Source organism: Balearica regulorum, chromosome 17, assembly GCF_011004875.1.
Source record: "Balearica regulorum gibbericeps isolate bBalReg1 chromosome 17, bBalReg1.pri, whole genome shotgun sequence".
NCBI lineage: Eukaryota > Metazoa > Chordata > Aves > Gruiformes > Gruidae > Balearica > Balearica regulorum.
Genome location: NC_046200.1, coordinates 9719953 through 9746564, shown reverse-complemented (window position 1 = coordinate 9746564; position 26612 = coordinate 9719953). Strand labels below are relative to the sequence as shown.

Sequence of the window (26612 nt, the reverse complement as noted above, 5' to 3'; positions counted from 1 at the left end):
ATGAAAATGCAGACAAAATAGAAATGTGCTTTTTGGTATTCAAGATTGTATGTCAAAAGATTTGCTGTTAGAATGCACATACAAACTGCCCTCTGCAAAATGTTTGGATGGATTACTGGGAAATTTCCTGAACCCAGTCCTTGCAGCAGGAAGGTTGGAAAAAGCCTTCCCTGAACTTCTGCCGATAATCTGTTTTAATCGTGTCAGCCTTGTATGGAGTGTTTGAGCTATGTAACACTTTCACCATGAGAAAGTGATCTGGTTCTGTAATCTGACTGCAGGTATCATTTACAGTCTAGGTTTGTGTCTGCTGGAGTCCCTGATACCTCAGAGAACTCACCGTTGAGAATCCTACTCACCCCTTCAGCAATGACACTGACCAAGGCAAACCGGCTCTCACTTAACCAGAGGGAACGCCGTGATGAAAGAGAAAATAGCAATAGTGTAGATCAAATGAGTACATTGCTCTTTTTGCACAATGTTTGGGAGAGAAATTTGCTTCCTGTGTGGATGAGCAGCTGGAAACCAAACAGGTTGATATTACATACTCCATTACAGTCAAACAGCCCAAAGTTTAAGCTAGATTTCTCCCTGGCTATTACACCTATCATACCAAAAGCTTTTCCACCCTGAGGACTATTCGTAAAACCTGCTGTAGGTGGAGGCAACCTGAAAGGTCAGCAGTATTTGGGGAGGAAATAAGAATCAAAAAATTTGAGAAAGGGATACTTTATGCAGAATGGGCTCCGACTGTGTTTCGTTCTGGAAGGTTAACTCGTGTGCGGAGCTCCAGGCCGTGACTGTTCGGACAGATACCCAAGTGTGCTGCTGGCGGGACGGGATGTGTCATTTCTAAGTCTTACCAGCGTAGCACTGGCTACCGCGTAGTGTAGTCGGAGCGCAGTGACCTCCATGAGGGGTGGCTCTGTCGGCCGAACCTTTTCCCACGTTTTTTCCCTTTGGGAAGTCAGCAGGATCAGGAGATGCTCCGTATTTTGGAGCAGGGCACTCAGGGCCAAAGCAGGAGACGGGCTCCGGGTGCTGGGTGCAGAATGCCCGGGGACATCGGCAGGCTGCAGCGCGGCGGCACCGCTCCCTCCTCAGGGAACGAGGGGCCGGCGAGCGCGGCCGGGATCCCTGGGGAGGGAGGGCGGGCGCCCGCCCATCCCCGCACGGGGGGTTTCAAGCCCGTCCCACCGGGACCGCGCTCGCTTGTTAGGAACCCCGCTACGGGACGGCCCGGCAGAAAAGCGCCCACCGCCGAGCCGTTCCCCCTCCCGGCGGCCCTGTGCGTGTCGTCACGGCTCCCACACCGCGTCCCGCCATCGCGACCGGGATCCCGCCATCGCGACCGGGACGGCGGCCCCTAGGGCGGGGGAAGGTCGCCATGGCAACGCCTCACGGCCCGCCCGCGCGGCACGGGCCGGCTCCCCCCGCTGCCACTCAGGCAAGCGGACGGGCGGAGCGGGCGACGCTCTATCCCTCCTCTCGTTCGTCCCAGAGCCGCCCCTCTTTGCTAGCCTGGGAAGCGGCCTAGACCATAGAGTCGTGCGGAAGGCAGGTAGGCGCTCGGCCGCGGTGGCGTGTGGGATGCGGGAGGGCTCCGCGGGGGAGGTGGCGGATCGCGGCCTGGCAGCCAGGGCACCGGCGGAAGCGGCCGCGGGCTCAGGTAAGCACCGGGGGGCCGGGCTGCGTCTTCCGGCGGGCGGGCGGGCGCCTCCGCCCCGCACACCGCTCCGCCTGGCCGGTGCCCGCGTTTCGCGGCTGGGCCGGGCTCGGCTCTGCCTGCAGCCGCCAGCGGGGCGGCGGTACGGGCTCGGCCCGGTCCCGGAACTCGCCCGCGGCGGTGGCGGGGTGTGCTCCGTGCACGGGCCCAGCGGCCTGGCTCCGGCCTCCCTCCTCTGCCCGGGGCGCGGTTTCTGAAGCTGATGCGTGAGGAGGGGAGAAGCGTATTGGGGCAGAACCCACGAAACCTCCCCCCCCCCCCGCCGGGTCTTGGGCCGTTTCGCGCCCCCGTTTGGGCACCCGAGCACGCCTTGCTCTTGAGATGGGGACCAGGCCTCTGTGCTGCTGGGGTCTGCCCGGCATAGCGTAGCCAGAGGAGCGGGAAGGTTCTGTCTCCAGTGGGCATTCCTCAGATGTTTTTAAAATTGCAACACGAAGCGTGGGCAGCTGCTAGGAACCGGGGGGTGCTGCGGGAGCAACGCAGAGCCCACCGCTGCACAGAACGATGCATACCTGACTTGGCAACAGACAGAATAATTGCTTTACTTTTTTTTTTTTTTTTTAGGTCTTAAATTATTATTTACATGCAGGTTAGAGACTGTGTGGAATCGTGGGATTTAAAATACTACCTTAGCACTGTTTGCTATGCGTTGCCAGTATGTACACAATTATAGTTAAGCTTTGTGGGTGTGAGGCAGAGCTGCCTGTTTCCTGGTGACTGATCATGGCGAATATGCTTTGCTTTTTAATGTAAAGAAAGCCCCTGCTTTTCACGTTTGCAAGTCTGTTTTACAGTATTTTTCTCTGATACGGTAACTTTGGGAAAATACTCTTAAAAGCTGCTTGGGTAGGAAGTACATAATTGCTAAGACTCATTGTTAATATGAATGGTATCACTGCTGCCTTTCTGCTTTCAGTGACTGTATTAGCTGAAATAACTGTAAGAAAGCTGTCTAGAGTAATATGTTAACATTGAAATGAAACTTTAAATAAAATATTTAGGATTAGAGCTCTAGATTCATGCTTTTTTTTTTTAGACCTTTTCCTTTTAAGAACAGTGCTCATATGTGATTCTTCTTTCTTACTTGCTTAGTTCTTGTCTCCCTTTGCTGTGCATATGTGTGCTGTCAAGTCACCAAAGTATAACAGAATTTTTAAGGACACAAGAAATGTGACTAGTTTTGATGAACAGCAAGGCATTTCCAATAATAATCTATATTGTGTGTCATTGGTTCAAATACATTATCAAAACTAAGTCTGTAAAACTTGCGAACACCGCATACTAATTCAAAGACAAAGCAGTGGCGTACACTCAGCTTGGTCTTCCTGCAGGTGCCACAACTGGGTTTCTTATTGTTGCATTTACTGTTAAATTCTATGTTTGTTGGAAGTGATACAGTCATCTTCCCGAATAAGAGTAATGCAGAAATTTATTCAATTGTTAATGTGTAAGAGAGGATTCATTCAACTGATAACATCTGTTTCTAATGAGGAAAATGGAATTGCCTGGGATTGTTGATATGGAGGGAGTAACGCTTCTCCCTGGGAGCTTCTGGGAGGGGGTTTCCAACGAGAGGTGAGGACTAGCTATGAACAAAGCATGACACAGGGAACAGGCTCTGCTTGACCTGCTGTTGTTTGATAGAGTTGGGTGATTCATACAACTTTGGTAACTTTTTTTTTTTTGGTAGCTTACGTTAACTGCTTTGTACTTGAATACTACCTCTATATCCAGTTTGGAATTTAGTGAGGAAATTTTTAATTTTCACATAACTTCCTTGCTTCTCTGTATGCAAGACATTTGGAGATGTTCTGAACTTTTTTAAAAATTATTTATGTGTCTCACTACTTGACTCTGACATTTCTTTGTAGGCTTTTGTAGCTGTTCTTATGAGAAACCACAAATATTGGTATTATACTGAGATACTCTTGGTGTTTCTCTGTTTGCTTTAAGTCTGAAAATGACACAACACAGAATGCCGGTGTTGTTCAGACCATTTCCAGCACTTGGAAACCTACTTAAGGAAGCACAGAAGGCACTAAAGACTTAAGTTATTAAAAACTTTTTAAAAAGTATCAGAGTTATATAATCTCAGATGGAAAGAAAGAGACCTCACTTGATTAATCAGGAGGGCTCTTCTGCTTGTAGAGATGGTTGTTAAAGTCACTTTGAAGTGATTATTTTAAAATGTTGTTTAATATCCTTATATGGAAACACTCTTTGTACATTTTTCATAGTGTTTTCTTTGTGCTAGTTCCTATTAAGAAGCTCCCAGCCTGCCTGTTCCTAACAGTTTACTTCTTGCATCCTGACAGGAACAAAGGAAATGACCCATTTTCCTTCCCCTCTCTCTTTCTCCCACTGGAATACTTTTCTTAGCAGAAAGCAGTAGGGTGGCATGTTCCCGGCCTCTGTATTTGTAGAGGAGGCAACCATAACTGAATTTAGTGGTGATCTGCTCCCTTGTTTAGGATAGGAATTTGTTGGGATCCAAAATGAAACTTTGTTACGCTATCTGAGGTTCAAAAACTGATTTGAACATTCCTATACTGCAGCATAGTGTCCCTTTTTTTCTGCTAGACCTGCTAAATGGGGCCCACAATTATTTGCAAATAAAGCTGCACCGCTTTTTGCAAGTTAATGCAATAGTATCTTATCTCTTCCTTTCTCTTTGGAATATTTTGCATGTGCTGCTTTGCTCATCTCATAATGATTGAAATAGTCCTTTGAAAATCTAATGAAAATGGAACAGATATGGCATGTTCTGTTTTGCCTTAGTTGTTTTTTTGGTTGGTGTTTTTTTTTTTAAATTTTATTATGGAAACCTGATGAAAAAGGAAACATTACAGTTTCCAGATGCGGCACTATCCAGAGTATTAGTCAGACACTCAACTTCACATTATTTTACTGTTTGCACAGTTATATGCAGACAGACTTCAGGATTTCAGCAGTCATTGATGCGTAGCGTAGTCTGGTCCATTGACAAGTTATCACTTGTAAGCAGTGCTGTAAGCTCTGTGGTTATTGGGTGCCGTAAGAAGATGTAACATACGGTATTTTGCTAATTCCAAGGTTTTGATTGGTAATGATACAGTAAAGCTTCAGGAAGATGGCTCATGCTCATCTGGGGAAGTTGGCTGGTTGAATAATTTTCTAGGAAACCTCATGAGGGCAGCATTATGAATTGCAAAATGCATTGAAGCTGAATAACGGAGGATTCATTTGAACCTCAGTGCTTTATTTAGGTGTTGTGGAAGAGCAGGGTGGGTTTTGTTTGTTTGGTTTTTTTCCCAGCTAACTTTTAGTTAGCATATTTCTATTCTAGCAAAATACAATGGGAAGTAACTAACAGGATGCTTGTTGTACACAGGCATTTAAGCGTGTGCTGCAGTCTTGGTGTGATCAGGGCAGCTGTCCTGCAGCTTTGGCTACAGCAACTTTTTGGTCAGAGTAAGACACAAGGTGAATGTGATTTGCTCAGTAGGAAACAGGCTTTGTAAGTCATGTTTGTGGAATGATTTATTGTAAATTTAGTTTTTTATGAGATGACAGGCTAATTTTGAAGCCAGATGTGTCATAATCAGTTGACAGTTTTGACTCTTTGCTTTTTAATCAAGTAGCTTGAGTAATGTTACAATGAATGTGACTATACCTTCAGTTTAAAGCAGAGTAATTAGACAATTTGCCATACATATTTAAATCTGAATTGTTCCCCCTTCTCACCTTTAACTATAGGCAGCTTTCTTGCCTGTAACTATGGGCAGCTGCTGTGGGTGGCTTCTCATGTGGCATTACTATGAGAAATGGGCTCAAAGGTCTGTCTACATCAGCCCTCAGACAGTGACTGTTTATGAACTTTTCTAAACTCTTGAATTATGTTACTGAATTTATAGACAAAGGTGACAACAGAGGTTTCCAAACATAGAAGCAAGATGTGGACAGAGCAGTGAGTTACATGGTCAGTGAGGCTGTGACTGTCTTTAGGGATCTGTAACACTGACTGGCTGCAGGCCAGAATGAGCCCTTGCGTATTGGTCAAAGAAAAAAGCTCTGTTTTTTCAAAACCATTCTTAAGGGAAGCTTCCCAGGCTGATTTGAGGTATACCCAATTAGAGGCAGTTATAAGATGATTAGGATCAGGACCTCCCTGTTTTCCACGCAATGGATGTATCAGGCCGTCACTAGCAAGCAAATGAACTAGATATGGGGGAAGAGTAGTTGGAGGAGAAAAAAACTCTTTCCTTGCTGACCGGGTGGCTGGTGTCTACACAGCTGCCAGGATTTGAAATACCTGCTTCAGGGCAAATGAAATGCCATTTAAGCTGAAGACATGTTTTCTTTACAACTCCAAGTTGCAATTATGCTAACATCGAGTTTTCCTCTAGTCCAAAGCTTAGTATTTCTCTGCTAGGATTTGACTGTCAAACTGCTGGTGTCAGAAACTGGACTGTATCCTGCTAGAATGAGTCCTGCTACCCAACAGGAAAGCATTTCTATCTGAACACACAGGTGCCTGCGTAGGTCACTTCCCTGCTTTCCCAGGCCAAGAGCTGTGTTGTCAACAAACCAAGCTGTGAAGTGCTCCTGCCACTTCTGCGTTTCCTGTCAGTGCTCTGTGGCTGCTCTAAATAAAAGGGCCTTGCTATTGCTGTGATAACTAATCTATAGCACAACTAACATCCTTGAGTAAAAGATAAGGGCTTGCCAAAGCCCAGCTGTTCTGGGTGTCTGGAACTAAAGAACAAATCTTGTTTGTAGTCCTTCATTCAGATCAGGGTGAATTTTCATGTCCAGCATGGGTTAGCCAAGTGCTGAGGTTCTGCAGTGTTCAGTGTAGTGCTCACATTCAGCAATAGTACTTTGGAGTGATTGAAAATAATGTTATAAACTTTACCTGGAAATTCCATAGGTCTCCTGTTCTTGGGATAATTTTTGTATCTGGTCATAATTCTCAAATATAATTTTTTGGACAACAGTTAGATTACATTCACCTATTTGTAAAACATATTTTTCCTTCTTTAAAGACAGGATGGATGAAAGATCTTTAAGGATACTGAATTTTAGTATTTTGAGTTTTTAAAAAATCTTTGTTTTAAAACAGCTAACGTGCACTATGGATTTTATTTTCCAGTGTCTGAAACTTGGAGTGACGAAACATGTCTCAATCAGGTGAAAAAGTAAAGGTAAAGACATGGCTGCACAGCCAAAATTTTGTTTAGAATCTGTTCAACTTCTGAAAATACTTGTGGCTTTACTGAAGTGGTAAAATAGTGAATAAACAATACCTTATTGCTTCAGATGCGTTTCTTAAAAGGAACTGTTTAGTAGAAACAGAGCTTGCATGTGATTCTAGTAATAGGCTTTCGGATGTTTGCCAGACATTCAGTGTTTGCTTACACATTTAGAACGATGCCTTTACCTAAGGAAATTTCGTTTGACAAACCTTCATTTCTAATGTTTTTTGCCCATCTCGGTGGCTTTTAAAAGGATTGGTAACAAATAACTAATTGCCTTTTAAGTGATTTCCCCTGTATCCCCCCCCGCCCCACTGGAAGTACAGTATTGTATAAAAACTGTTCTCATCATGAACTCAGCTGTGAAGAAAACATTTGGTTCCAGCTAGCTCATAGGTCCCTAAATCAAGTGGCTGCAGTTCTTGTTTAGGCTCCTATTAGGTTTTCAGTCAATTGATAACAGATGATAAAGCAGACTGACCTTTTTATAGCCCACATCTCTCTGATAAGTTATTCAGGCACACTTCTTTTTCCTGCTTTTTTTGTTAGAAGTTGAACATTGTGAAGATAGCTTAACAAGCAGAAGAGAGATCTCTGTGTGAATGTATCTTTATAATCTCTTCATTACTGTACAATGTTCTTGTTTTTCTACATGTGAGTGTATGCATTATTTATTTTTATAGAATACAGTAACAGCAGAAACCAAACTTTTGACTGCTAGCTTAAAATGTTTGGGATTTTTAGCTATGTTTACAGCTTGAGATTGATAATAGAGTGTTCTTGCAAGCTTGCAGTTTTATTTATTTATTTAATCCAAGGAGAGACTTTTGTTTATGGCAGAGCCCAAGGTACTTAGCAGATTTCTATTTATATCAGACTGCTTGGTAAATGAGCCTGTTACAAGGTCTGCCTTGCTATAGCAGCGAAAAATTGTTTCATTCTCTATGTTTCCATGTGCTTTATATACCTCTGGACTTTATTGTATAGAATTAACAGAACTGTGTTTCAACTTTTTAGGGGGAAGGGGATCTCATTTATACTCAACTTTTGTTTTCTTGTCAGTTTTCTGACTCAGCAGGCTATGTGGGGTTCGCTAATCTGCCCAACCAGGTTCATAGGAAATCTGTGAAGAAGGGCTTTGAATTCACACTGATGGTGGTTGGTAAGTGGCTTGTTTAAGTATTTTTGAGTGGTAAACAATAACAAAAAAAACCCCTCTCACACAGATGTATATGTCTTCCTACTTAGCAATTGATGTTATACAGAAGAAAAAGTTTTGAACCTCTATATGCTCTCCAATTAAATCTCTTACTATTTTGTCATGTTTGGTGGGAGGGAGTATTTGTAGTGATTAAAGATGATGACTTTGAGCCAAGAGGACATTCTTGTGTTCCTGACTCATGATCAGATGGTAGGGATAGTTGCTTAATCTTTGTTTGACTCCCATTTCCCCAACTAAAGGCATGAACGCACACAGTGAATGTCTTGCTGTTGGAGTGGTGATGCTATTCTTGTGTTTTCTGCTGTTCTATACTGACTCACCCTGTTATTATAACTAAACTTTTGATTTGCCTGTTCTGTGAACGAGCACCTGTAGGAGTCTGCTGGAAAGTCCTTGAGGCACAAAGCTGTTTTAAGTGAGACATTGAATTATACTTGCATTGAATCAGTTTAATGTTACACAAGCGCAAAGGGAGTCCACAGTACTATCACCTTTTTGTAGTAGTTAACCTTGGAATTACATGTTACTGAAAAATGAAGATGAAGAGAGATGCATAACACTTCCTTCTTACTCCCTCTGCTCTGTAGTAACCTTTGTGATTATTTGGTGACGGAGGGTTCAAAAATGTCTGTAAAATAAATAGGTAATTTGTGATAAGTGTAGAATTTTTATTTCATGTAGTTTGTGGTGATAAATCTCCATCTCTAACATTAGGCTAGTAGCATCTAAAATGACATAGCCAGTTGTTCTAAATGCTGACTGACTCCTTTGATTCCTTGGGTTAGGAAAAAAGTGCCTTTTTGAAATTCAGATTTAGTAATTGCATTTACAGGTTTAACTATTACTCTGACATAGGACAGAATTTGTATGACCTGAAGTTCTAGAATTCTGGAACTTCTCAAGTTAATTTTTAATAATTTTCTTAAGATTTTCTGCTTCATGTTTCATAGGATGTATGTGTCCTAGCTATAAGGGTGCAAAGCTCGACTGTTTGGGATTGCTTTATTTGTTCTCCTTCCTAGCAGTGTTCCAGGTTCAATTTCTAGCTTAGGAAAACCTTAAAGCTCTCAGAAATTTTCAGCAGGAGAGTTACAGCTCCTGGTTTTATAAGTTTAAAGGGGGGGGGGGGGGGGGGAAGGTTTTATTTCCCTGAAGTAACCTATCTCTAGATCTGTAGTCAGTGCTGTATGACCTTTCAGCTTTTATTATGAAATCTATTAAACTTAGCATTTTCATGTAACATTTATAAAAAAGCACCAGAGGCTTGTTTTTCCTGTGTTTTTTGAAGTGCTTAGCTGAACCTTTGATGTTTTTATCTCAAAAACTAGGGTGGATCCTGATGAACAAATTATTCTTCCTCAGTAATGTGAGCTTGGGGAAAGAGGAGGTGCTTTAAAAAGTCTCGAATAAAAGGTGTATATGCTTAATAACCTGAATTATTTTGTTTGTAGGTGAGTCTGGCTTGGGAAAATCCACTTTAATTAACAGTCTGTTCCTGACTGATCTTTATCCAGAACGTTATATTCCTGGAGCTGCAGGTAAATGTGTTTTTGCAGTTCCTCCAACCCGTACCCTATGAAATTTCATGTTCTTTCAGTTAACATTGCTTCGTGCTGATAACTTCACTCATGAGACCCTTTCTTCACACTGTCTAGATGTATTTTAATCCTCCAAATTATAATTTTTTGAGCTGTCATTTTTCTCATTTATACTTCCTTTCAAAGACTCAGCTTTTGTTGTTTCTTCATCAATTGTTATTTAAAAAAACCAACCCAAAACCCTACAAGTGTCAATATACCTAAATGTGGTTTTGCTTTAATTCCCATTTCCTCTAATGTTTTTTGCCTGTAATACCTTCAATCCTGGTTAGAGCTGTAAATACTTTTTGACAAGAATTTTGCATGCTTCTGAGTATTATAATTCTGTTTTTGCATATTTTCATGAGTAAATCCCCCCTTTTTTTGTTCGTTGCTTCTTGTTTATTTACAAAAATGTGGTGTTAAATTTTGACTACCTAGTGTGGTTTTTTTTTTAAATATTTTATGTCATATAGGTTACAATACACTTCAGACTGCATTTCCTCCTCTGCTCTCTCCTGCAGGGGTTTCTGCAGCAACTTGATAGGCATAATAACAATCAAAATATTCTTTTATTTTAGAGAAAATAGAGAGAACAGTTCAAATCGAAGCTTCTACAGTAGAGATAGAGGAGCGAGGGGTGAAACTGCGTTTAACAGTAGTTGACACACCAGGATATGGAGATGCCATTAACAGCCAGGACTGGTACGTGTGTAAATACTGCTTTGCTTGATAGAGTTTGTATCTTACGCAAACACTACTGTAGTGTGCTTGTCTCTCTGAACTTAAGTGATTCAGCTGATGATCTTTGGATAACTTTGATGTACTAAAAGGATGCAATAGGTTCATTATTCTTAATATTAATGGAGTCTTATCTTAAATTCAAGGTCTTTTCTGAGTCCTTGCAGTTAAGCCTAATTTTCAAAGTGCTTCTACATTCTGGGTGTTCTCTAGGCTATCTATGATTCTTCCTCAAAATTAATGGACTTTCCTCCAGTAAGGTTCTCTGTGACAACTGCTGTCAACTTTCTGTCTCTGTAGCTGCTCTGATAGGGCAGGATTCTGGCAAAGGGAAATTTTTTGTTTGTCTTTTTACTTTCTGTGCCTCTGGCCCATCCAGTTTACTTGTTTTTAAGACAGTACTATAAATTCCTTGTCCTTTATATGTACTACTAGAAATTTGGTTAGAACTGCATTTTTTTAATCATGGACTTACTATTTGGCTCCTGTGTAAATATCGCTGATAATCTTTAATGACTGAAATAATTGTCTGCGGATACACTGTACAACATATGTAATTACGTATGTAAAGATCATGAAGAAAGAAAATGGTAAAATAGCTATGAAGGAATTGGGCAGTCTGTAACAGTTTGTTCATAAATGTCACTTCCAAATCATCATCATCATGCACTTTTCTTTAAAAAAACTGGTCTTGTGATAATGTCTTTCAAATAAAGATGAGATATATTAATGTACTTACGAGGATGCCTGAATTATTCCATTGCAAGTAGAAGCTAAACTTTGAATTTCCACAAGGTTGTCTTTTAAGAAATGCTAACAATATTTATTTTGCTTAGCCATTAATTTTTGTTGACACTTTTTTTGTGGTGGTGGTAGTAATCCTAAGGCAAACAAAGTGTCACTGTGCAGAGAAAGGGAGCATAAAACTCATACTGGTTGATTTGGGCTCTTCAGTATAAGTTAAAAATCAGGAAAGAAGCAAATAGCTGATAAAATAAACCTCTGTAATGCTAATAGAATGTTTTGTAATCGTTTCTTGACGGAATGCTGTGTTACCTGGAGGATTTTGAAGAACGTGATTATCAGACATAGTTTTTCTTTCTGTGATGTACTGTAAAAACACAGCAAAAGCGAAGGCAGTGAAGTTATATAATATGCTAAATGGAAGTTTGAAAGTAAAGCTGTAGTGGGATTTTTATTTTCCTCCCACTTTGCCTACTTTCTTAAGTTGGAAAAAAATGAACTCTTAGAGTAACACTAAGGCATCTTTCTGGATTCCAGCATGGTCTTGCTTATTTTGTGCACTGTTGACTAGAGCTTCCTTCCGCTGGAGCTAAGAGCTCTGCAGCCTGTGTATTGTGTTACATAGAGCTCTTCCTGTTGATTGTGTTCTAATGCCCTTTGTTTATTCTGCTAAGATGTTTCTTAGTGACCTACGTGTTCAGATTTTTCCCCTTTCTTTTTGGAGACTTACTAAATAGAGTCATTCCATGGTGATTCAGACCCAGTAGAACAATTTACTGGTTTATACTTGGTTTTCTGTGACAGATCTTAAACATCAAAATACATTATGGGAACAAATAGTACTTTCATACTATAAAATAAAATGTTGCAGTTAATTTAAATTGTCTCTCTCGTGCCACTTATGTCACATGGAAAGACTTTGAGCCATCAGTGTCACTTTGACAAAGTCTCTTCGCCTTTACAGGATGTCATAGGGACTTGGATGGATAGACTCTTTGTTTCAAACTGCAGTCAAGACTAACCCAGTGCAACTACCTTCCTTCCTTGTTAGTTCAGAGTAAGAAGCAGGTTCGTGTTTTTGAACTTATGCTTGTGTTCAGGAGCATTTACTGCAATTGTGGTTAACCGGTAGATGGTGCTGATCTTGATCCAAGTTTTAGAAAGGTGTTTTTTTGGGTTTTTTTTGAAAGCTGGAATTCGTGCAGATTACCTGCTTTTCAGGGTGATTAATTTTACTATGGTTATTTTTGAACAGAGGTAAATCAAACTGGCACAATGTCCCTAGGAGGCAGCAATCATTGATCCTGTTTCAAATATCTTTCTCCTGAGTAGGTTTCCTAATGGCTTTTGGTTTCTGTCATTGGATTGGTGAGAGGGCTTAATTTTAGAGTTTGACTTTCAAACTCCCAGGATAGGAGCTGGGGTCAATTTTTATGTATTTTTTCATCACAGAAGAAGTGCTAGTAAGGATTTTGTGTTTCCGGAGTTCGTCCAGGGGGTCTCCTGGATTGGAAGAATAACAGTGTTGGATTGGGAAACGAGTTGTTATAGATTTAGCACAACACATTCTCTATAGTAGATTATTTTTTGTTTTCCAAATGCTGTTATACTTAAAGCAGCCTGTAAAAAAAGGTGGATGCTAACCACAGTTAACCGTAGTGATAATTTTTTAGATTCTGTGTGAGGCATAAGTGCTAGCTGGAGTTCTGTATTCTAGAATTAAACTACACCTAGGAATGCTCTTGGCATCAGTTTGGGTGTGTGTTTGGAGAATAGCAAAATTCTTTATGGTGGGAGGTTTGAAGTGTAGATTGTCTCTTCCATGCATAAGGACATTGGGATCGTGAGAGAAGTATGTCCTTAACCTAACATCTTTCATCAGACAGAAGAGAAAGAATCTAAGGAGGGCAAGAAAAAAATTTGTTCATGCACAGATTTGGGATCAAATCTGATCTCAAAAGGATGATTGACAGAAACAGTTCACAGATTAATTTATTAGATATTGCTGATCGTACACCTTTTCTCATCTCGGTTGCAATGTCACAGGTCATTCTTTGATAACTGCTTTCTGGCTGCTGCTAACTTTCTTTTTTTACTGGCTTATGTTAAGTTGTATTATGTATTTTTTGGCAGCTTGGTAATATTGTTCATTTTCCCCCAGTGGGCTTCAATGCAACTGTTGTGTTGTTTGCTGTTACAATACAGGATGTGCTATCTCCTAAGTAATGATAGTGCAGTGGTATAAGCCAGGTGTTTCCCGGAAGTCAGGAGGTACAGGACACTAACACCATATTTATAGGGAAGGTTAGAGCTAGAAAGCTGCACGTAAACTAATTACATTGCCAGAGAAATGTGTGATAGTTGCTTTCCCATTGTTTGCGCTAGGTTTCTGTCTCAATATTTGTACGTCTTCAGTCTTGTTACCTTTCACCAGCTAAGAGGAGAAAGTATCCGAGATCAACAGGAACATAAACCATGTTGTCCCTTTTTGATGCATTTAGGTATTAAGATGCTAGTTCTTAAAGACCTAAGCAGCACTAAGGTCAAAACCCGATAAATTCCACATTTTGCTGTGTCGTCTTCTGTAGTATGACTTAGAACAGTGCAAATCTTCCAAAGAGATAAATGTATGTATACCTGCTCCATGATGAATTTATTCCTCCTTGATCCAACAGCTTGCTCAACTTTGGAAAGTCAAATTCCCTCCAGGATCTTTTCCATCATTCTTTCATTATCTTCATTACAGCCACACAGCCCAGGGTTAAACTTCACTGGCTGTCACAGTATTTGCCATCACTCTGTTCATTTTCCAGATTACTAATTCTTTGTTTGTGTTCTCTTGTCTGTTTCCTCCTTAAATTTCTCCAGTCAAATTTGCACTTTCTCAACCACAGAAATACTATTTTTCAAGTTAAGCTTTCTGCTCAGTTTTTCCCCAAGTAGTTTAAGATATGTTCATGACACACAATCATCTGCCTAATCTTATCTTCATCAGTGTGTTCATTTCCCTTCCCCTGCAGTACTTAATATAAAGTGTCCTTTTATATAAATGTTTTTTGCAGGTGTCTACATGCTCTGGAAACTCTTAAAACAATCTTCTTAGTAACACATTGTGTTTTCTTTTCTCTCTCTGGTCACTGCTCATTGTATCTGATTAATCTATATGATCAAATTTTGTGTTCCTTTACTACTTTGCAGCACATATTTTAAATTGCCTTGAACTAAGTAGGAATTACTTTGCCAACAGAAAAGGATTCTGTAAGGTAACAAAAATAGCTTAATAAATCATGTGATGCTTTAGTGCATGACTTGCAAATGTATTTGTACTTAATTCAAACAGACTAGAATACCAAAATTTTCATAGGTAACTATAGAAACCTAGCTTTAAGGTTAGGGTTGTAAATCAAGAGGATATCCAGGATATGTCATTTGTCAGCTGGTTTAAAAACAAATCCTCACCCTCTACCGCCAGAAAATAAGAAGAAAAATCCTCATTCTTCTGTTCCTGTCTGTGTTGTCTCAGCACTGAGTGCTTTTTTCTGAGCTTGCACTTGAACTTTTTACCCAGTGGACAGAGCAACACTTGAAAGTAGCTTCAGGCATAAATAGGCACTTGGTGGTTGCCATGAAAATATCTTTTTGCATTATCAAAGTACTTTTCCTCAGTAGTAGATACAATGCTAGGAAGTTGAATGTTTTGTAACATAAATGTTCTTAATAAAAGTGTGATTCTCCTCCTTCTGTTCTTATCTTTTCACGATTCTTTTCTTTTTATTATTTTAAAGCTGATCTAAGATGCCTCTCTTTCTATCCCCCCCATACCACAGCTTCAAAACAATTATCCAGTACATTGACAACCAGTTTGAAAGATACCTTCATGATGAGAGCGGTCTAAACAGGCGCCACATTATAGACAACAGAGTCCATTGCTGTTTTTACTTCATCTCTCCCTTTGGGCATGGGTAAGAAAAAGCTCTTGAGCTCTTGTATTTTAGGGTGTTATATTGTGTTCATAAGTCTGTTCATTACTTGAACTGAAAACTTAACTTTAATGTTAATTGAGTTGCTTCCTACATTGTCGGTTAGCCAGTGCAATTAAAATGGTCTTTGGGGATTAATGCTCTCCACTGCTTTGTCCTCTTTTTGGCATTTAATATTGTTTTGAAACAGTCAGTATTATGTTGTTTATCACCCAGAAACGTAAGAGCTTATAATATCCGATTTATAGTGACAACTTTAATCGCAATTCAGCTTTTACGCAACCAAGCTGATAAGCAAGTGATCTGACAATTTATTCTGGAGATGCTATTTATGTAGATACTTGAAAAAAAAATTAATACATTTGGTCTGTTAAAAAACCAACCCAAATAAAAACGCACACATTTTTTCCTCTCTTCTCCCCCTCCCCCCCCACTTTTGGCAGGCTGAAACCATTAGATGTAGAATTCATGAAGGCTCTTCATGGAAAAGTCAACATTGTTCCTGTGATTGCCAAGGCTGACACACTGACGCTGAAGGAGAGAGAAAGGCTGAAGAGAAGAGTAGGTCTAACACTTGATCCTGAGAACAATGCCACCCGTAAAATATTAAAGCCAAATATAAAGTAAATTCAAACTGAAGAGGGGTGAATGATATTGGCCAAGGACCTAATCTTCAGGAAGTGTGAGGTGGGAAATCTTTGCTGAAGTCTGATGTGCTCTACCGGTTACACTTGCTGAGAATTTGGCCATTCTTGGCTTCATCTATCTTAGCAAGCAGTGCATCCCAATAGAGCAGGTTTTGAGGAAAACGGTTTGTAAGGAGGGCTCAGATCATCCTGAAATACATGTAGTGTAGATGTTTCAGACCAGCTCTCATTTAGTCCAGTGGATTGCCTATTAGTGATGGGAGTGCATTAGGTATGTCCTGAGAGTGTATCTTTAGGTTTAGTTTCATCCAAAAGAAACTTGGTTTGCGTACTCTAACTGCTGTGTGGTTTGTAGCAAAATGTTTAGTTGGGGTAATTGGAAACTTGCTTAATAAGTGCATCCAGGATACAAACTAAAACCCATGATACAAACTAAAACACTAATACAGAGGCGGGGCAGATAGGCTAATATATATATTAAAAATATATATATTGTTTGTGGAGCTGCTACTTTTTATAAAGAAACTATATCTGATCTTTGAGCCATGTACTTCAGGCTCAGTTTTCATATGTACTTATTTTTTGATGCAGCATTTGCTGCATGATGTTGAAAAATTTGTAGCAGGTGTTTAAGCGAACGTTAATTATTTGACTGTATAATTCATTGGGAATCTGAATGTTCTGCTTTGTCAGTTCAAATACATAAACCGATAGAAAATAGGTTTTAGCTACAGTCATCTTTCAGAAAAGCAGTTCTTAGGTGAAATGACGAGGAACATACTCTTACCAGGTTTTAATACTTGCTGTAATCATGTTGGAACTCTTTCTTCTGCATTCCTTTTATCTGCTGCTTGGTGGCCTCTCTTAGCGTCAAGCATAGCACAGTGCACGTGCTGTTTGACGTTTGCTTCTGTGTATTGTTAACACTGGATTTTAGCTGAAATGTGGCAGTAGCACAAGCAAACGTGTTTCCCAATGTGAATTTTGAATTGCTTATTTTCAGTACAATGCTGTAAGTGATGTTAGATTGAGGGTTTATGATGTATGTTTATTGTGGAGGCTGGAGGTGAAGCGCAGGTTACATATCCTGTGATGAACAGATCAATTTAAAGGCAACCTGTCTTGGTCATATTTGGTGCTGATCTGTGTCTAGTTCTTTCTAGTATGAGCAAAATTACTTTTAACTAGCTAGTCTTTAAAACAGTCTTGGCTTACATAGATGGACACCACATGTATGCATTGGCTAAATATAATGAGATGAATGGCACTTATTCTGTAGCCTGAGGGAGTGGTTAGGAAACAGGTAAACAAATCTTCATTATTTTTGTACTGTTGGCAAAGGTCACTCTACAAACTGAGTTTATACTAAGTCAAATGTATAATGTGGTTCCAAAGCTTTGAAAATCTAGCTACTGTATATTGTTCTAACTCAAAGCATCTTGGCTAACAGAATCTCTAATCAAGAATAAGAATCAAAATCCTGCTTTGCTGACGCAGCTTGAAGTCTTAGTTTTTTTTAGATGTTTCTGCCATTTGGCCATCAATCTAAAGTAAAATGTTTTTGTTTTGCTGCTTTGGACTAAGCAGCAAGATCAGTTTGTGGTGCTTGCAAAGGAAACCCAGCTTGGAGTAATTCCTGTTTGGTCTTTCTGGAATTCAAAGTTATTTTTTAAAACTCTTGAGTGGGAAGAAATGCAAGGCAGTTTCACAAGCTGTGCCATGCAAGGCTGCTAAGGAAACCTGCTTAAAAGAATGACTTCATGAGAGGGGAACTAATATTTTAACTTTTTTTTTAAATTTCCCATGGGAAGGCTAATCTTTAGGAACACAGAATCCTCTGAGGCCAATAAAATTCAGATTTGAAGAAGCAAAATGCTGTTTCATTGTTAGGACCATAAAATACAGTTTGTTTTTATTGCAATTCTTTTTCCTTTCAGGAAAGCACTAGGTTTAACAGCTGTAATATATTATTCTAGCACCCCTTGTTGTTGGCTTTCCCGTTATTGTTTCACTTGCATTTTATCTTTAAGATCTCAGCCAGGTTAAATGTCCTTTCTTGTTTTATGCAGCTACTTAAAGGCATCGCAGTGCAGCACTGCTCCACCTATCCCAGCTGTGCATCTTTTATTGTCATTTGGTGACAATTTAGTTATCTTCCATTTTGCAAAACAATAACAACATGCATTGAATTAAATGTGATTGTGTAAATATAACTTTCCATTGCAACGCTTTTTCCAAATGTCTTTTTTTTCTTTTAAAAATATTGCGGTCTGCGTTGGTGGGGGCTCATATTTTATTCAGTGTGTGCGCGTGTGTGTGAGTGCGGGGGATGTTTATATACCTGGCAGGAAAATATTGTCATGGGAATAACTGTGGCTTATACTTGGTCATTCCACTTCTAATGGTGTGAAGGATTGTTTTATTTTAAACAGCTGTTTAATAATCAAGCTCAGGTTGGACAAGTCTTATTTATACTGTAGCTGTTGGTTGCCATCACGACATAGTATTGTTTGGTTCCTTGATCCTCTGAGAAGGCTCATTAGGACCACTATGTCCATTTGAAGTTTGATTGTGTTTGTATTATCAAGTTAATGTCCAGTTATATATGTAGTAATGACAGCACAAGTCCTTACGTAGGCTTTCTGAGTGTTTTTATGATTACCTCAAAACCTTCCACGTGTTTTTTCCCAAACTTTGTCTACTGTAAGAGTTCGCTATGGCCGTAGTGCTACTGCTTGGTTCAGGTGCTGGTAGTGGAGTTACAGTTGCTATTCGTTAGGGGATAATAATCTGGGAAGTTTGCATGGTTAACCTTTTTCTGCAGAGACATCCAAGATCCCTTGGAGGAGTTACTCTGTAATCTCAGCATTCTTCATGGTCTCCTCATACCACCACACTTTCTTTAGTGAAAGAAAATCTTGTCAGTGCATTTGATGGGATTTCTGACTTAAATATTTTTAGTAGTATGGCAATAGAAGCATTCTCTTCAGTTTTGAAGAGAGGATTGACTTGTACCACCAGGCCAGAGGCCTGGAATTATGCTAGCTGCTTACCCCCCTGCAGTGATTTCATTAGGAAAAGAATGTATACAGCAATACATGTTAATCTGAGACATAAGTGACCGTAAAGAAAACTGGTTATGGATGGCTTTTCTCTTAGTGGATTTTGAATAACTTGCACCAGTTTAAATGGATAATAAGCTTTTATCTTTTTGATTCAAGAGACAATAGGCACTGTCTTATTTTTTTGTACATATTAAATACACAAAAATATACTTTGACGTGAGCTGCGTGGTTTTGATGCTGTAACTAATGAATCCCTTCTACAAATTCATTGCTTTTACTTATTTTTTCATATGAACTTCACTTTGGTTTTGTCTGCTTCTGTATTGTGCTCCATGTAAATCTTCTGGGTTTTTTAATGATATACTTGCTATGTTTTCTAAAAATGCATTTATCTTTCGTGCTTTTTAAAAAATCTTTAAGCCTATGTTATTTGGCACTTTGGATGTTGAGTCAAGTGCATATTTGTTAGTCTTCAAAAAGTGCCCTGCAAGAGCACATTGTATTACAAATATTTTATTAGTTATGCAACTAACTTTCATAGCAAATAGTGTTCTAATTCTGATGTTTGTTCCCCAAGTACAGCTACAGATCGTTGTCTGAAGATCTTCATAGCATCTTGATATGTTTATTTTAAATCTTTATCTCTGTATCACTGTACAAAAATAAGCTAGTTAAGGTCATATGCAAAGAAACATACATTAGGAATGTCACAAAATGCATTTAGTTAGTGAGCTTGTTTGTCCCTGAGTGGACAGACAGGTGAGCTGCTATTTGTGTTTAGCTGTATCTGATTTTGCAAATTGTATCACCAATAGATTACAAACAGCTTAATCAAGAGGTAATCTTGGCAAATGTTTTGGCGTTTTAAAATGCCTGTTACTAAGCTGTTAAAAAGAGAACTTCTGTAGTTAGCAAATCTCAGCATTATTTTTAAGGTACTTTTTTTGCAATAGTAAACTAAAATCTTTAAGATCCAACCAGGTCTAGTATAGGTTTCTTTTCTTCATTTTAAGGATGCAATTGATTTCCCACTTAATATTTCTTTCTTACATCTCAAAACAGGTAGGTTGTTTGCTGAGTGCTTTTACACCTTGAACTGTTGTTTCCAGTCTGTTGAATGAAGAAGTAAAATGGTGGAGATTTTTTTTTTATGGGTAGAATGAAATTAATGCCATGTAAGATAGTCTTGTAGGACATAAACTAGTTTGGTAGTACGTAAACTCAAAGCATAAGTAATGGCAATTTCTGCTAATAATTTTTTTAAGCATTGTCAAAGTACTTAAAGCAGCAAAACACTCTGAGTTTTCTAGATGCAACAGACTATCAATTATATATATTTTTAACCTAATACCTCCTCAGTGAAATAAGAATTTATTATTCTTCCTTTTTTTTGTAAACTTCAGGTTCTGGATGAGATTTCTGAACATGGCATTAGGATTTATCAGCTCCCTGATGCAGATTCTGATGAAGATGAGGAGTTTAAAGAACAAACCAGAGTTTTAAAGGCAAGTTTCACTCCTGATTTATTATTTTGCTGCAGTAGTTCTTCAAGCCTACAGTATGTTTAAAGGTACTTTATTCCTTTATAATGTGTTGAAAATTAAAGTTTTCTTTGGATGTTGACTCTGAATTATAATCCTTTTTTTTCCCCAGTCTCTGCTTCATCACAATTCCAAATGTAGTGTGTTGTGACTTTCTTTTCTTTTCTCTTTTAAATGTAAGCAACTCTTCACTAAGAACTGTAATTTGCAGTCTGTTTTCTGACTCAACCTTTTAACATGCAAGCAAAGAGAGAATGTGTGTTATCGTTACTATACTAATTAACAGCTTTCCTCTTGTTAGAGCAGATAATAAAGGTTTTACTGAAGTAATTTCCTGTCAAATTTGTGCTGTGGTACTTGCAAAGGTGCCTGAAGAATGTATCTGAAATTCTCTCTCTAGCTACTTTAATCTGTATCTGAAGTATGTTTCTGTTGGCTGTTTTCCATGTATGATCTTATGTCAGATGACACATTATGCCCAAACTGTACTTCAACAACAGTCAAGTGTTCCTAAAGCAATGCGTCATTTCCTTTTGTGCCTCTGTTAAGACAAACTGATCTTAACAAAACTACAGGTGTTAATAATAAAAGGCTGCATTGACTAGGATAGGATTTGTTGGGTTTCTGATGTGGAAAGATTTTAGTAGAGTGCATTTGTCAGCATTTCTTTTCCCCCTCTCCTGTCTGTTACTTAAAAGTCTTTGTGCTTTCTTTCAAAGAAAAACAAAACACAGAAAAGTAAAGAGTCAAAAATCAAAACAGTAACTTGCTTTCTCTGTCTCAACTAGGCTAGCATTCCCTTTGCTGTTATTGGATCCAATCAACTTATTGAGGTGAAAGGGAAAAAAATCAGAGGCCGTCTGTATCCCTGGGGAGTTGTCGAAGTTGAAAATCCAGAGCACAATGATTTCCTTAAGCTGCGCACAATGCTGGTGTGAGTAATGGTAAAATTATCCCATCTCCTGTCGTGACGTAACTGATACTATGACTAAAGACTTGCAAGAACGTGAATTCCTTAATTCAAAACTAGCTCTGATGGCAGTGTAGAGTGACTTTTCATTGTGTCCACTTCCCCAAGCAGATTTTGCTGCTGTTAATTCTCTGATCTGACTTCAGAAAATATATTCTATATTTTACATTGTCAGATATATATGATGGTTTTTATGCCTTATGTGAACTGAGTTGATGGCTTTATGTATAAACTGAAGTTTTCTTATAGGGCAGTGGGTGGGGCAGAGAGGCTTTTAAAATATTACTCAGTGATTAATTAAAGTGTGAAGAGTATTCTAATGGCAGAGCTCAGTTTTCTTGGCAGTATAGGAAATCCTATGTTATATACAATACCCCGCCCCTTTATGAATTCAGCTGATATTCTGCTTGTGTAGATGGTTTTAAGTGATTTATTTTTTTTAATGACATCTTGCTATTGTTGGAAATTAAATTCAGTTGTGTATTTCCAATTTTGGTCTCTCCTGGGCAGGGATTGCCCTCTGCTGGTCATTGGCAGCAAGCATTTTTCCTTTTTTTTTGATGATTGAAAATTGTTAGGCAATGTCAGCTGTTATGTGAGCCAAGGAGCTCCACCTAGTTCTCAGTTACAAATTATACTTAATACTGCTTGAGTAAAAAAAATACTTTAGGAATTAAAGTATCTTTCTGAATAACTGCCTTTGCAAGGTTCTTTATACCACTGCAAAGACTGGTATAAACAACTCCTATAAAGTAAATAGCGAACAAGAGGAGGACAGCATACTTTGGGTCTTTGAAGAATATTGGTGGGAGGGCACTTAAGTATGAATTAAAGACCAATAAACATGAAAGTGATGTTCTGGCTAGCTTTATGGCAGGCTTGGTCTGTAAGGATTATTCTTCCAGTAAATACATCCTTTATATAAAACAAAAATAGAAGATAAAAGGGTGTTTTCCATCCATTTGACAAGAAGGACAAAGTGTTCAGTAGCCATTTGCTTGTTCTAGAACACACATGCAGGACCTGCAGGAGGTAACCCAAGATTTACACTATGAGAACTTCCGTTCGGAGAGGCTGAAACGAACTGGCAAGTAAGTACATGTGTGCCTTTGGGCTCTGCTGCCCATGAATCTCTTGTTTTTCCACTGTGACATTGGACTTCTCTTCCTCCTAACTAATCCCACCTGTAACTAATTGTTTCTCAGGAGATTTCAATCTATGGAGTTACTGAAATTTGTGTGAAATGCTCTTCCTGAAGAAGAGTAATATGTAGTGAAGTGCCATGCATACAAACAGCTGTTCTTGGTTTTGTATCCATTCCCTTTTCTCTGTGCTTTTATTACTTTATGCACATTGCAACTAGTCGGCTGCAAGCAACATAGGTTTTTATTTAATGATGTCTAGTTGGAAAAAATAAACTATAGTGGGCATGTTTTTAAATAGGTCCCAGCCTATCTGATTAGGCAGGATGTTCCTTCTCCAGTTATTGCAGGACTGCCATGGTGGCTGTTCTCTTGCTCCTTCATATAGAGCTAGAGAGAGAAATGTAGACCGAACAATTTTTTTTTGGTAATGTGAGTTTTTGTGCTGCATCTCTCTTTTTTTTTTTCTTTTCTTTCTTTTCTGGGTAAAATTTCTGTCCTTGGCAAATTAATGCAAAAAATCTGCATCTACCTGTGCTGCATCTTTTTTGATAGCAGCTTATTCTTGTCTCCACTTTACTTGTTCTTTAAGTATTCAGCAAAGCATTTTGATCTTAAAGAAGGAAGGAAATAGCCTACATAGCTGCTTTAATGGTTGATTTTTATACCACAAAATCTAATTTTAAGAAACAGAGTGTGAATAGCAGGAGTCTATGAGGTAAAAATGGCATTTTACAGAAGGGAAGCATGGGTTTAAGAAAGTCCCAATTTCCCCTGTGCAGACTGCAGACTTTTTTCTGTGTTATATTAGCTGAAATATGAGCTTTGAATCTGTTCTTGGAGATTTTTACTTCTGTGTCTTATACCATCAATGCATTCTTTTGTTTAATAGGCCTGTTGAAGAAGAAGTGGTAGACAAGGATAGAATCCTCCAGCAGAAAGAGGCTGAGGTAAGAGGGAGCTTCTAAAACTATTGTTCTTTAATATAGCACGTTATGTTCCAATTTCAGTATTCTACATCAACTACTGCCTATGGAGTGTAAGATTTGAGTTGTGAAAAATGACAGACCTAATCTGAACATACAAGTTGCCTGTACGAAGTATTTTTTTGATAGCCACTTGCATACTGTGGATGGTAGGTGGGATGTGGACTCCTGGTTGTAGGCAGGATATTTATCACTTCCAGGTTGTATGCTAATTTTCCATAAGGATAGTTGCTATTTTTTAGGTATTGAAATCAATATATGTTTGTCAACTACATATGCTGCTTTAAACTTAGTATGTTGGGGTAGTCTAACATCATTTCAGATGTGCATGGCTTACTACAAGCATGTCACCTGTAAATTTCTTCTTACGTCTTGCGGCTATGAAGTAGAAAAAGGTTGTTGAGTCTTAAAAATCCCATAATATAATTAATGTGCATGTTTTTGCATCGTAATCTTGACTTGCTGCAAAATTCATAGTATTTCTGTTGTACCAGTCAACTTATGGATGTGATGTTTTTGATCTGTCATTTCTTACCATGATTTGGTTATTACTGGGCTTTTCGACTTAACATTTTTATGCTAAAGTTCTAAAGATTCAGAGATTTTTAGCCTAGTATTTAAATTCAAGTAGTACGCTGCCAATGCTTATGACTGCTTGCATTGTGAAAACTTAAGACTTGCTGCCAATTGGAAGATGGTGTTTTTTCTGTTGATCCTTCTATTATCCAATTCAGCTGAATCCAAGTCCATAAATGGAGGAAGGCATGATTTAAAAGATCAATGCATATATGCAGTGATTTGGAATAAGACATAAAAAACTTCAAGCAGTTTTATGTGTTCGAGGTGAAAGATTCAGACTCCCGTACATGGAAATTTTTGTAATACAGTTACTTCAGTCTGTGCATTTCCTTTTTCCTTTATAGCATCCATATTTAAAAATAACTAACCCTGGTTAGCTATTGGCTAACCCTGGCATATTGACATAAATAGCAAAAAATTTTCCTAAAAGGAAAACTGATTATCACCATAACTACTAGTTAATAATATGATTTAATCTCCAGTTTATTGGAGATTAAATGAGCTGCGTGTTTGTCACTGTATAGCTTCATTTCAGCAACATAAGCACACTTGATGGCCATGCACTTATGCGAATGGAACTTCTGCAAGAATTCTGTACACAGATCAACTGCTTCCCATTTACTGATGTGTGTGCAGAACAACAGTAGACCATCAGTTGATAGCCAGGAATACTACATGCTTTGAAAATGTCAGGAGTGTTGTTTGGAAATGTTTTGTGGTGTTTTTTTTTTTTTTTTTTTTTTAATGCTTCCAAGATTCAGGCAGTAGACTTAGAGAATTTAAGTCATAACTGTTTCTCCTGTTTTTGAACTGTATAAATTGTACATGTCTGGTAGTTAAGTAGAAACTGGGTTATCCTTGTAGAACTACCTAAGTCTGAAAAAATCCTACTGTAACCGTTTCCCCTAGAAATTGTTGATATAACAGGCACGTTGTTATATATTGGTCTATTCTGATCACTCTTCTGTGAATGTATATGTAGTATTTTATATATAAATACATATGTAATTTTTTTATATATATAGTATGGGTAAGGGATGAAATACTGAATTTCTTGGAGGACAGTTTCTGGAAGCTTCCTCTGGGAGTAATCATCTCTGAATAGCTGCTGCTGAAGTTGCAGAAGATTAGGTTAGAACTTGAAAAAACAAATAGATTTTTAACTTCTGCGTTCTATTGTCCCAAAGAGATCAAGAGGCTTTGCTGAATCTTCTGTAGATAAGCCGTTATGAAATCCCTTCATCTCATATCATACCTAAGGTTCAGACTGGGAAAAATCTTGGGAGGAAAGAGGCACAGAGGAAATGGGCTTGCATTCCATGGCCTTTGCAGAGAAAACAAATACCCATTTCCCCTCCTGTTTTGCATTCCCATCAGTAACGGTGCTTGGAGTTCTATTTACAGTTTTGCGAGGTTTATATAACCTTGGAAGGAATGAATGCTTGGGCTAATGCCAGGATCATCTTTATCAAGGCATCACTTTTGCTAAATGATCTTTTATTATGCCAAAGGATGTGGTCCCCAGTTAGCAATTTGGAATTGCTAATCTATCATTTTGGATTTATTGCTCAGTCTGGTTGTGCTCTTTGCTCATTTACAAGTGATGACCTGTTTTTCTGAGCTGGGAAGTGAAAATAAGAAAAAAGCTATCCATGCTCCTTACTGTAAATATGCTGCAGTTCAGATTATTTTGATGTTGTGGGCACAAACTTAAAAGTTTGTAGTGTTGTGCCATACTCTTCCTACTCTGAAAAAATCTCATAATAAAAGCCTTTCAAAGTTTTGAGAGGCAATACTTCTACAAAAATGTTAAGGCCATGATTTACATGAAATGGCAAGGAACAAACTTCCTCTGATTTTTCCAGTGAGCTACCCTGAGGCTTTGGGTAAATCCCTTTGCTCTCTTCAGTGGGGTTGGTCACCAGTAGGCTGAATATGGTAGAATTAATTGCAATCTTGAAATTGTTTTTTCTTTGTCTTTCAACTTTCTGAATGAGTTTAACCTTTTATCAGATGAGATGAAGAACCCTGGTTTAGCGTGGTAGTCAGTGGGGGTGCAGCCTGCAGCGATGGGCTGCCAAACCGGGGTCTAGCAGCAGTTCTGCAGGTAGGCAAGGATGTGACGAACGCTTACATGTGTGGGTGGCTGCCTGGTATTGCAGGTATTAGTGTAAGTGTTTTGTTGAAAGATAAGGTGAAAACTTTTATGTGGAGAGACAGCATGACTGCTGATGAAGGTCTGCAGACCTGAGGGAAATAAGAACAGTTCTAAGGTTTGTGTTGTGGAATGCTGTTGCCTAGTGCAGGGGAAGGAGGCATGCTTTGTGCAGATTGCTTCAGCCTTCCTCTGTGATGTAGTCTCAGTCCTGGGAGAACATCATGAGAAGAAAACCTGTAATAGGCAATTAGGAATGGGAATCCCTTGGAAGCTGGAGTGAAGAATAACTTTTTTTTTGAG

The 26612-nt window shown here is 38.9% G+C and overlaps 1 protein-coding gene across 3 annotated transcripts in view; it reads left to right on the top strand.

Annotated features, from left to right (window-relative positions):
• The first annotated feature begins 1413 nt into the window (after positions 1-1413).
• Positions 1414-26612, top strand: part of LOC104643123 (septin-2) — a 38151-nt gene continuing 12952 nt past the window's right edge. Inside the window, exons 1-11 of one of the 3 annotated variants that reach the window (XM_075769555.1) lie at positions 1414-1561; positions 6858-6909; positions 8023-8122; positions 9634-9720; positions 10341-10464; positions 15072-15206; positions 15668-15785; positions 20340-20441; positions 21266-21411; positions 22455-22538; positions 23482-23539. In XM_075769555.1, the coding sequence (XP_075625670.1) occupies positions 6883-6909; positions 8023-8122; positions 9634-9720; positions 10341-10464; positions 15072-15206; positions 15668-15785; positions 20340-20441; positions 21266-21411; positions 22455-22538; positions 23482-23539 (981 nt within the window). In that variant the 5' untranslated portion in view covers positions 1414-1561; positions 6858-6882. Of the gene's footprint in view, positions 1670-6857; positions 6910-8022; positions 8123-9633; positions 9721-10340; positions 10465-15071; positions 15207-15667; positions 15786-20339; positions 20442-21265; positions 21412-22454; positions 22539-23481; positions 23540-26612 lie in introns of all 3 variants that reach the window. The other 2 variants (XM_075769554.1, XM_075769556.1) reach the window with 2 other exon arrangements.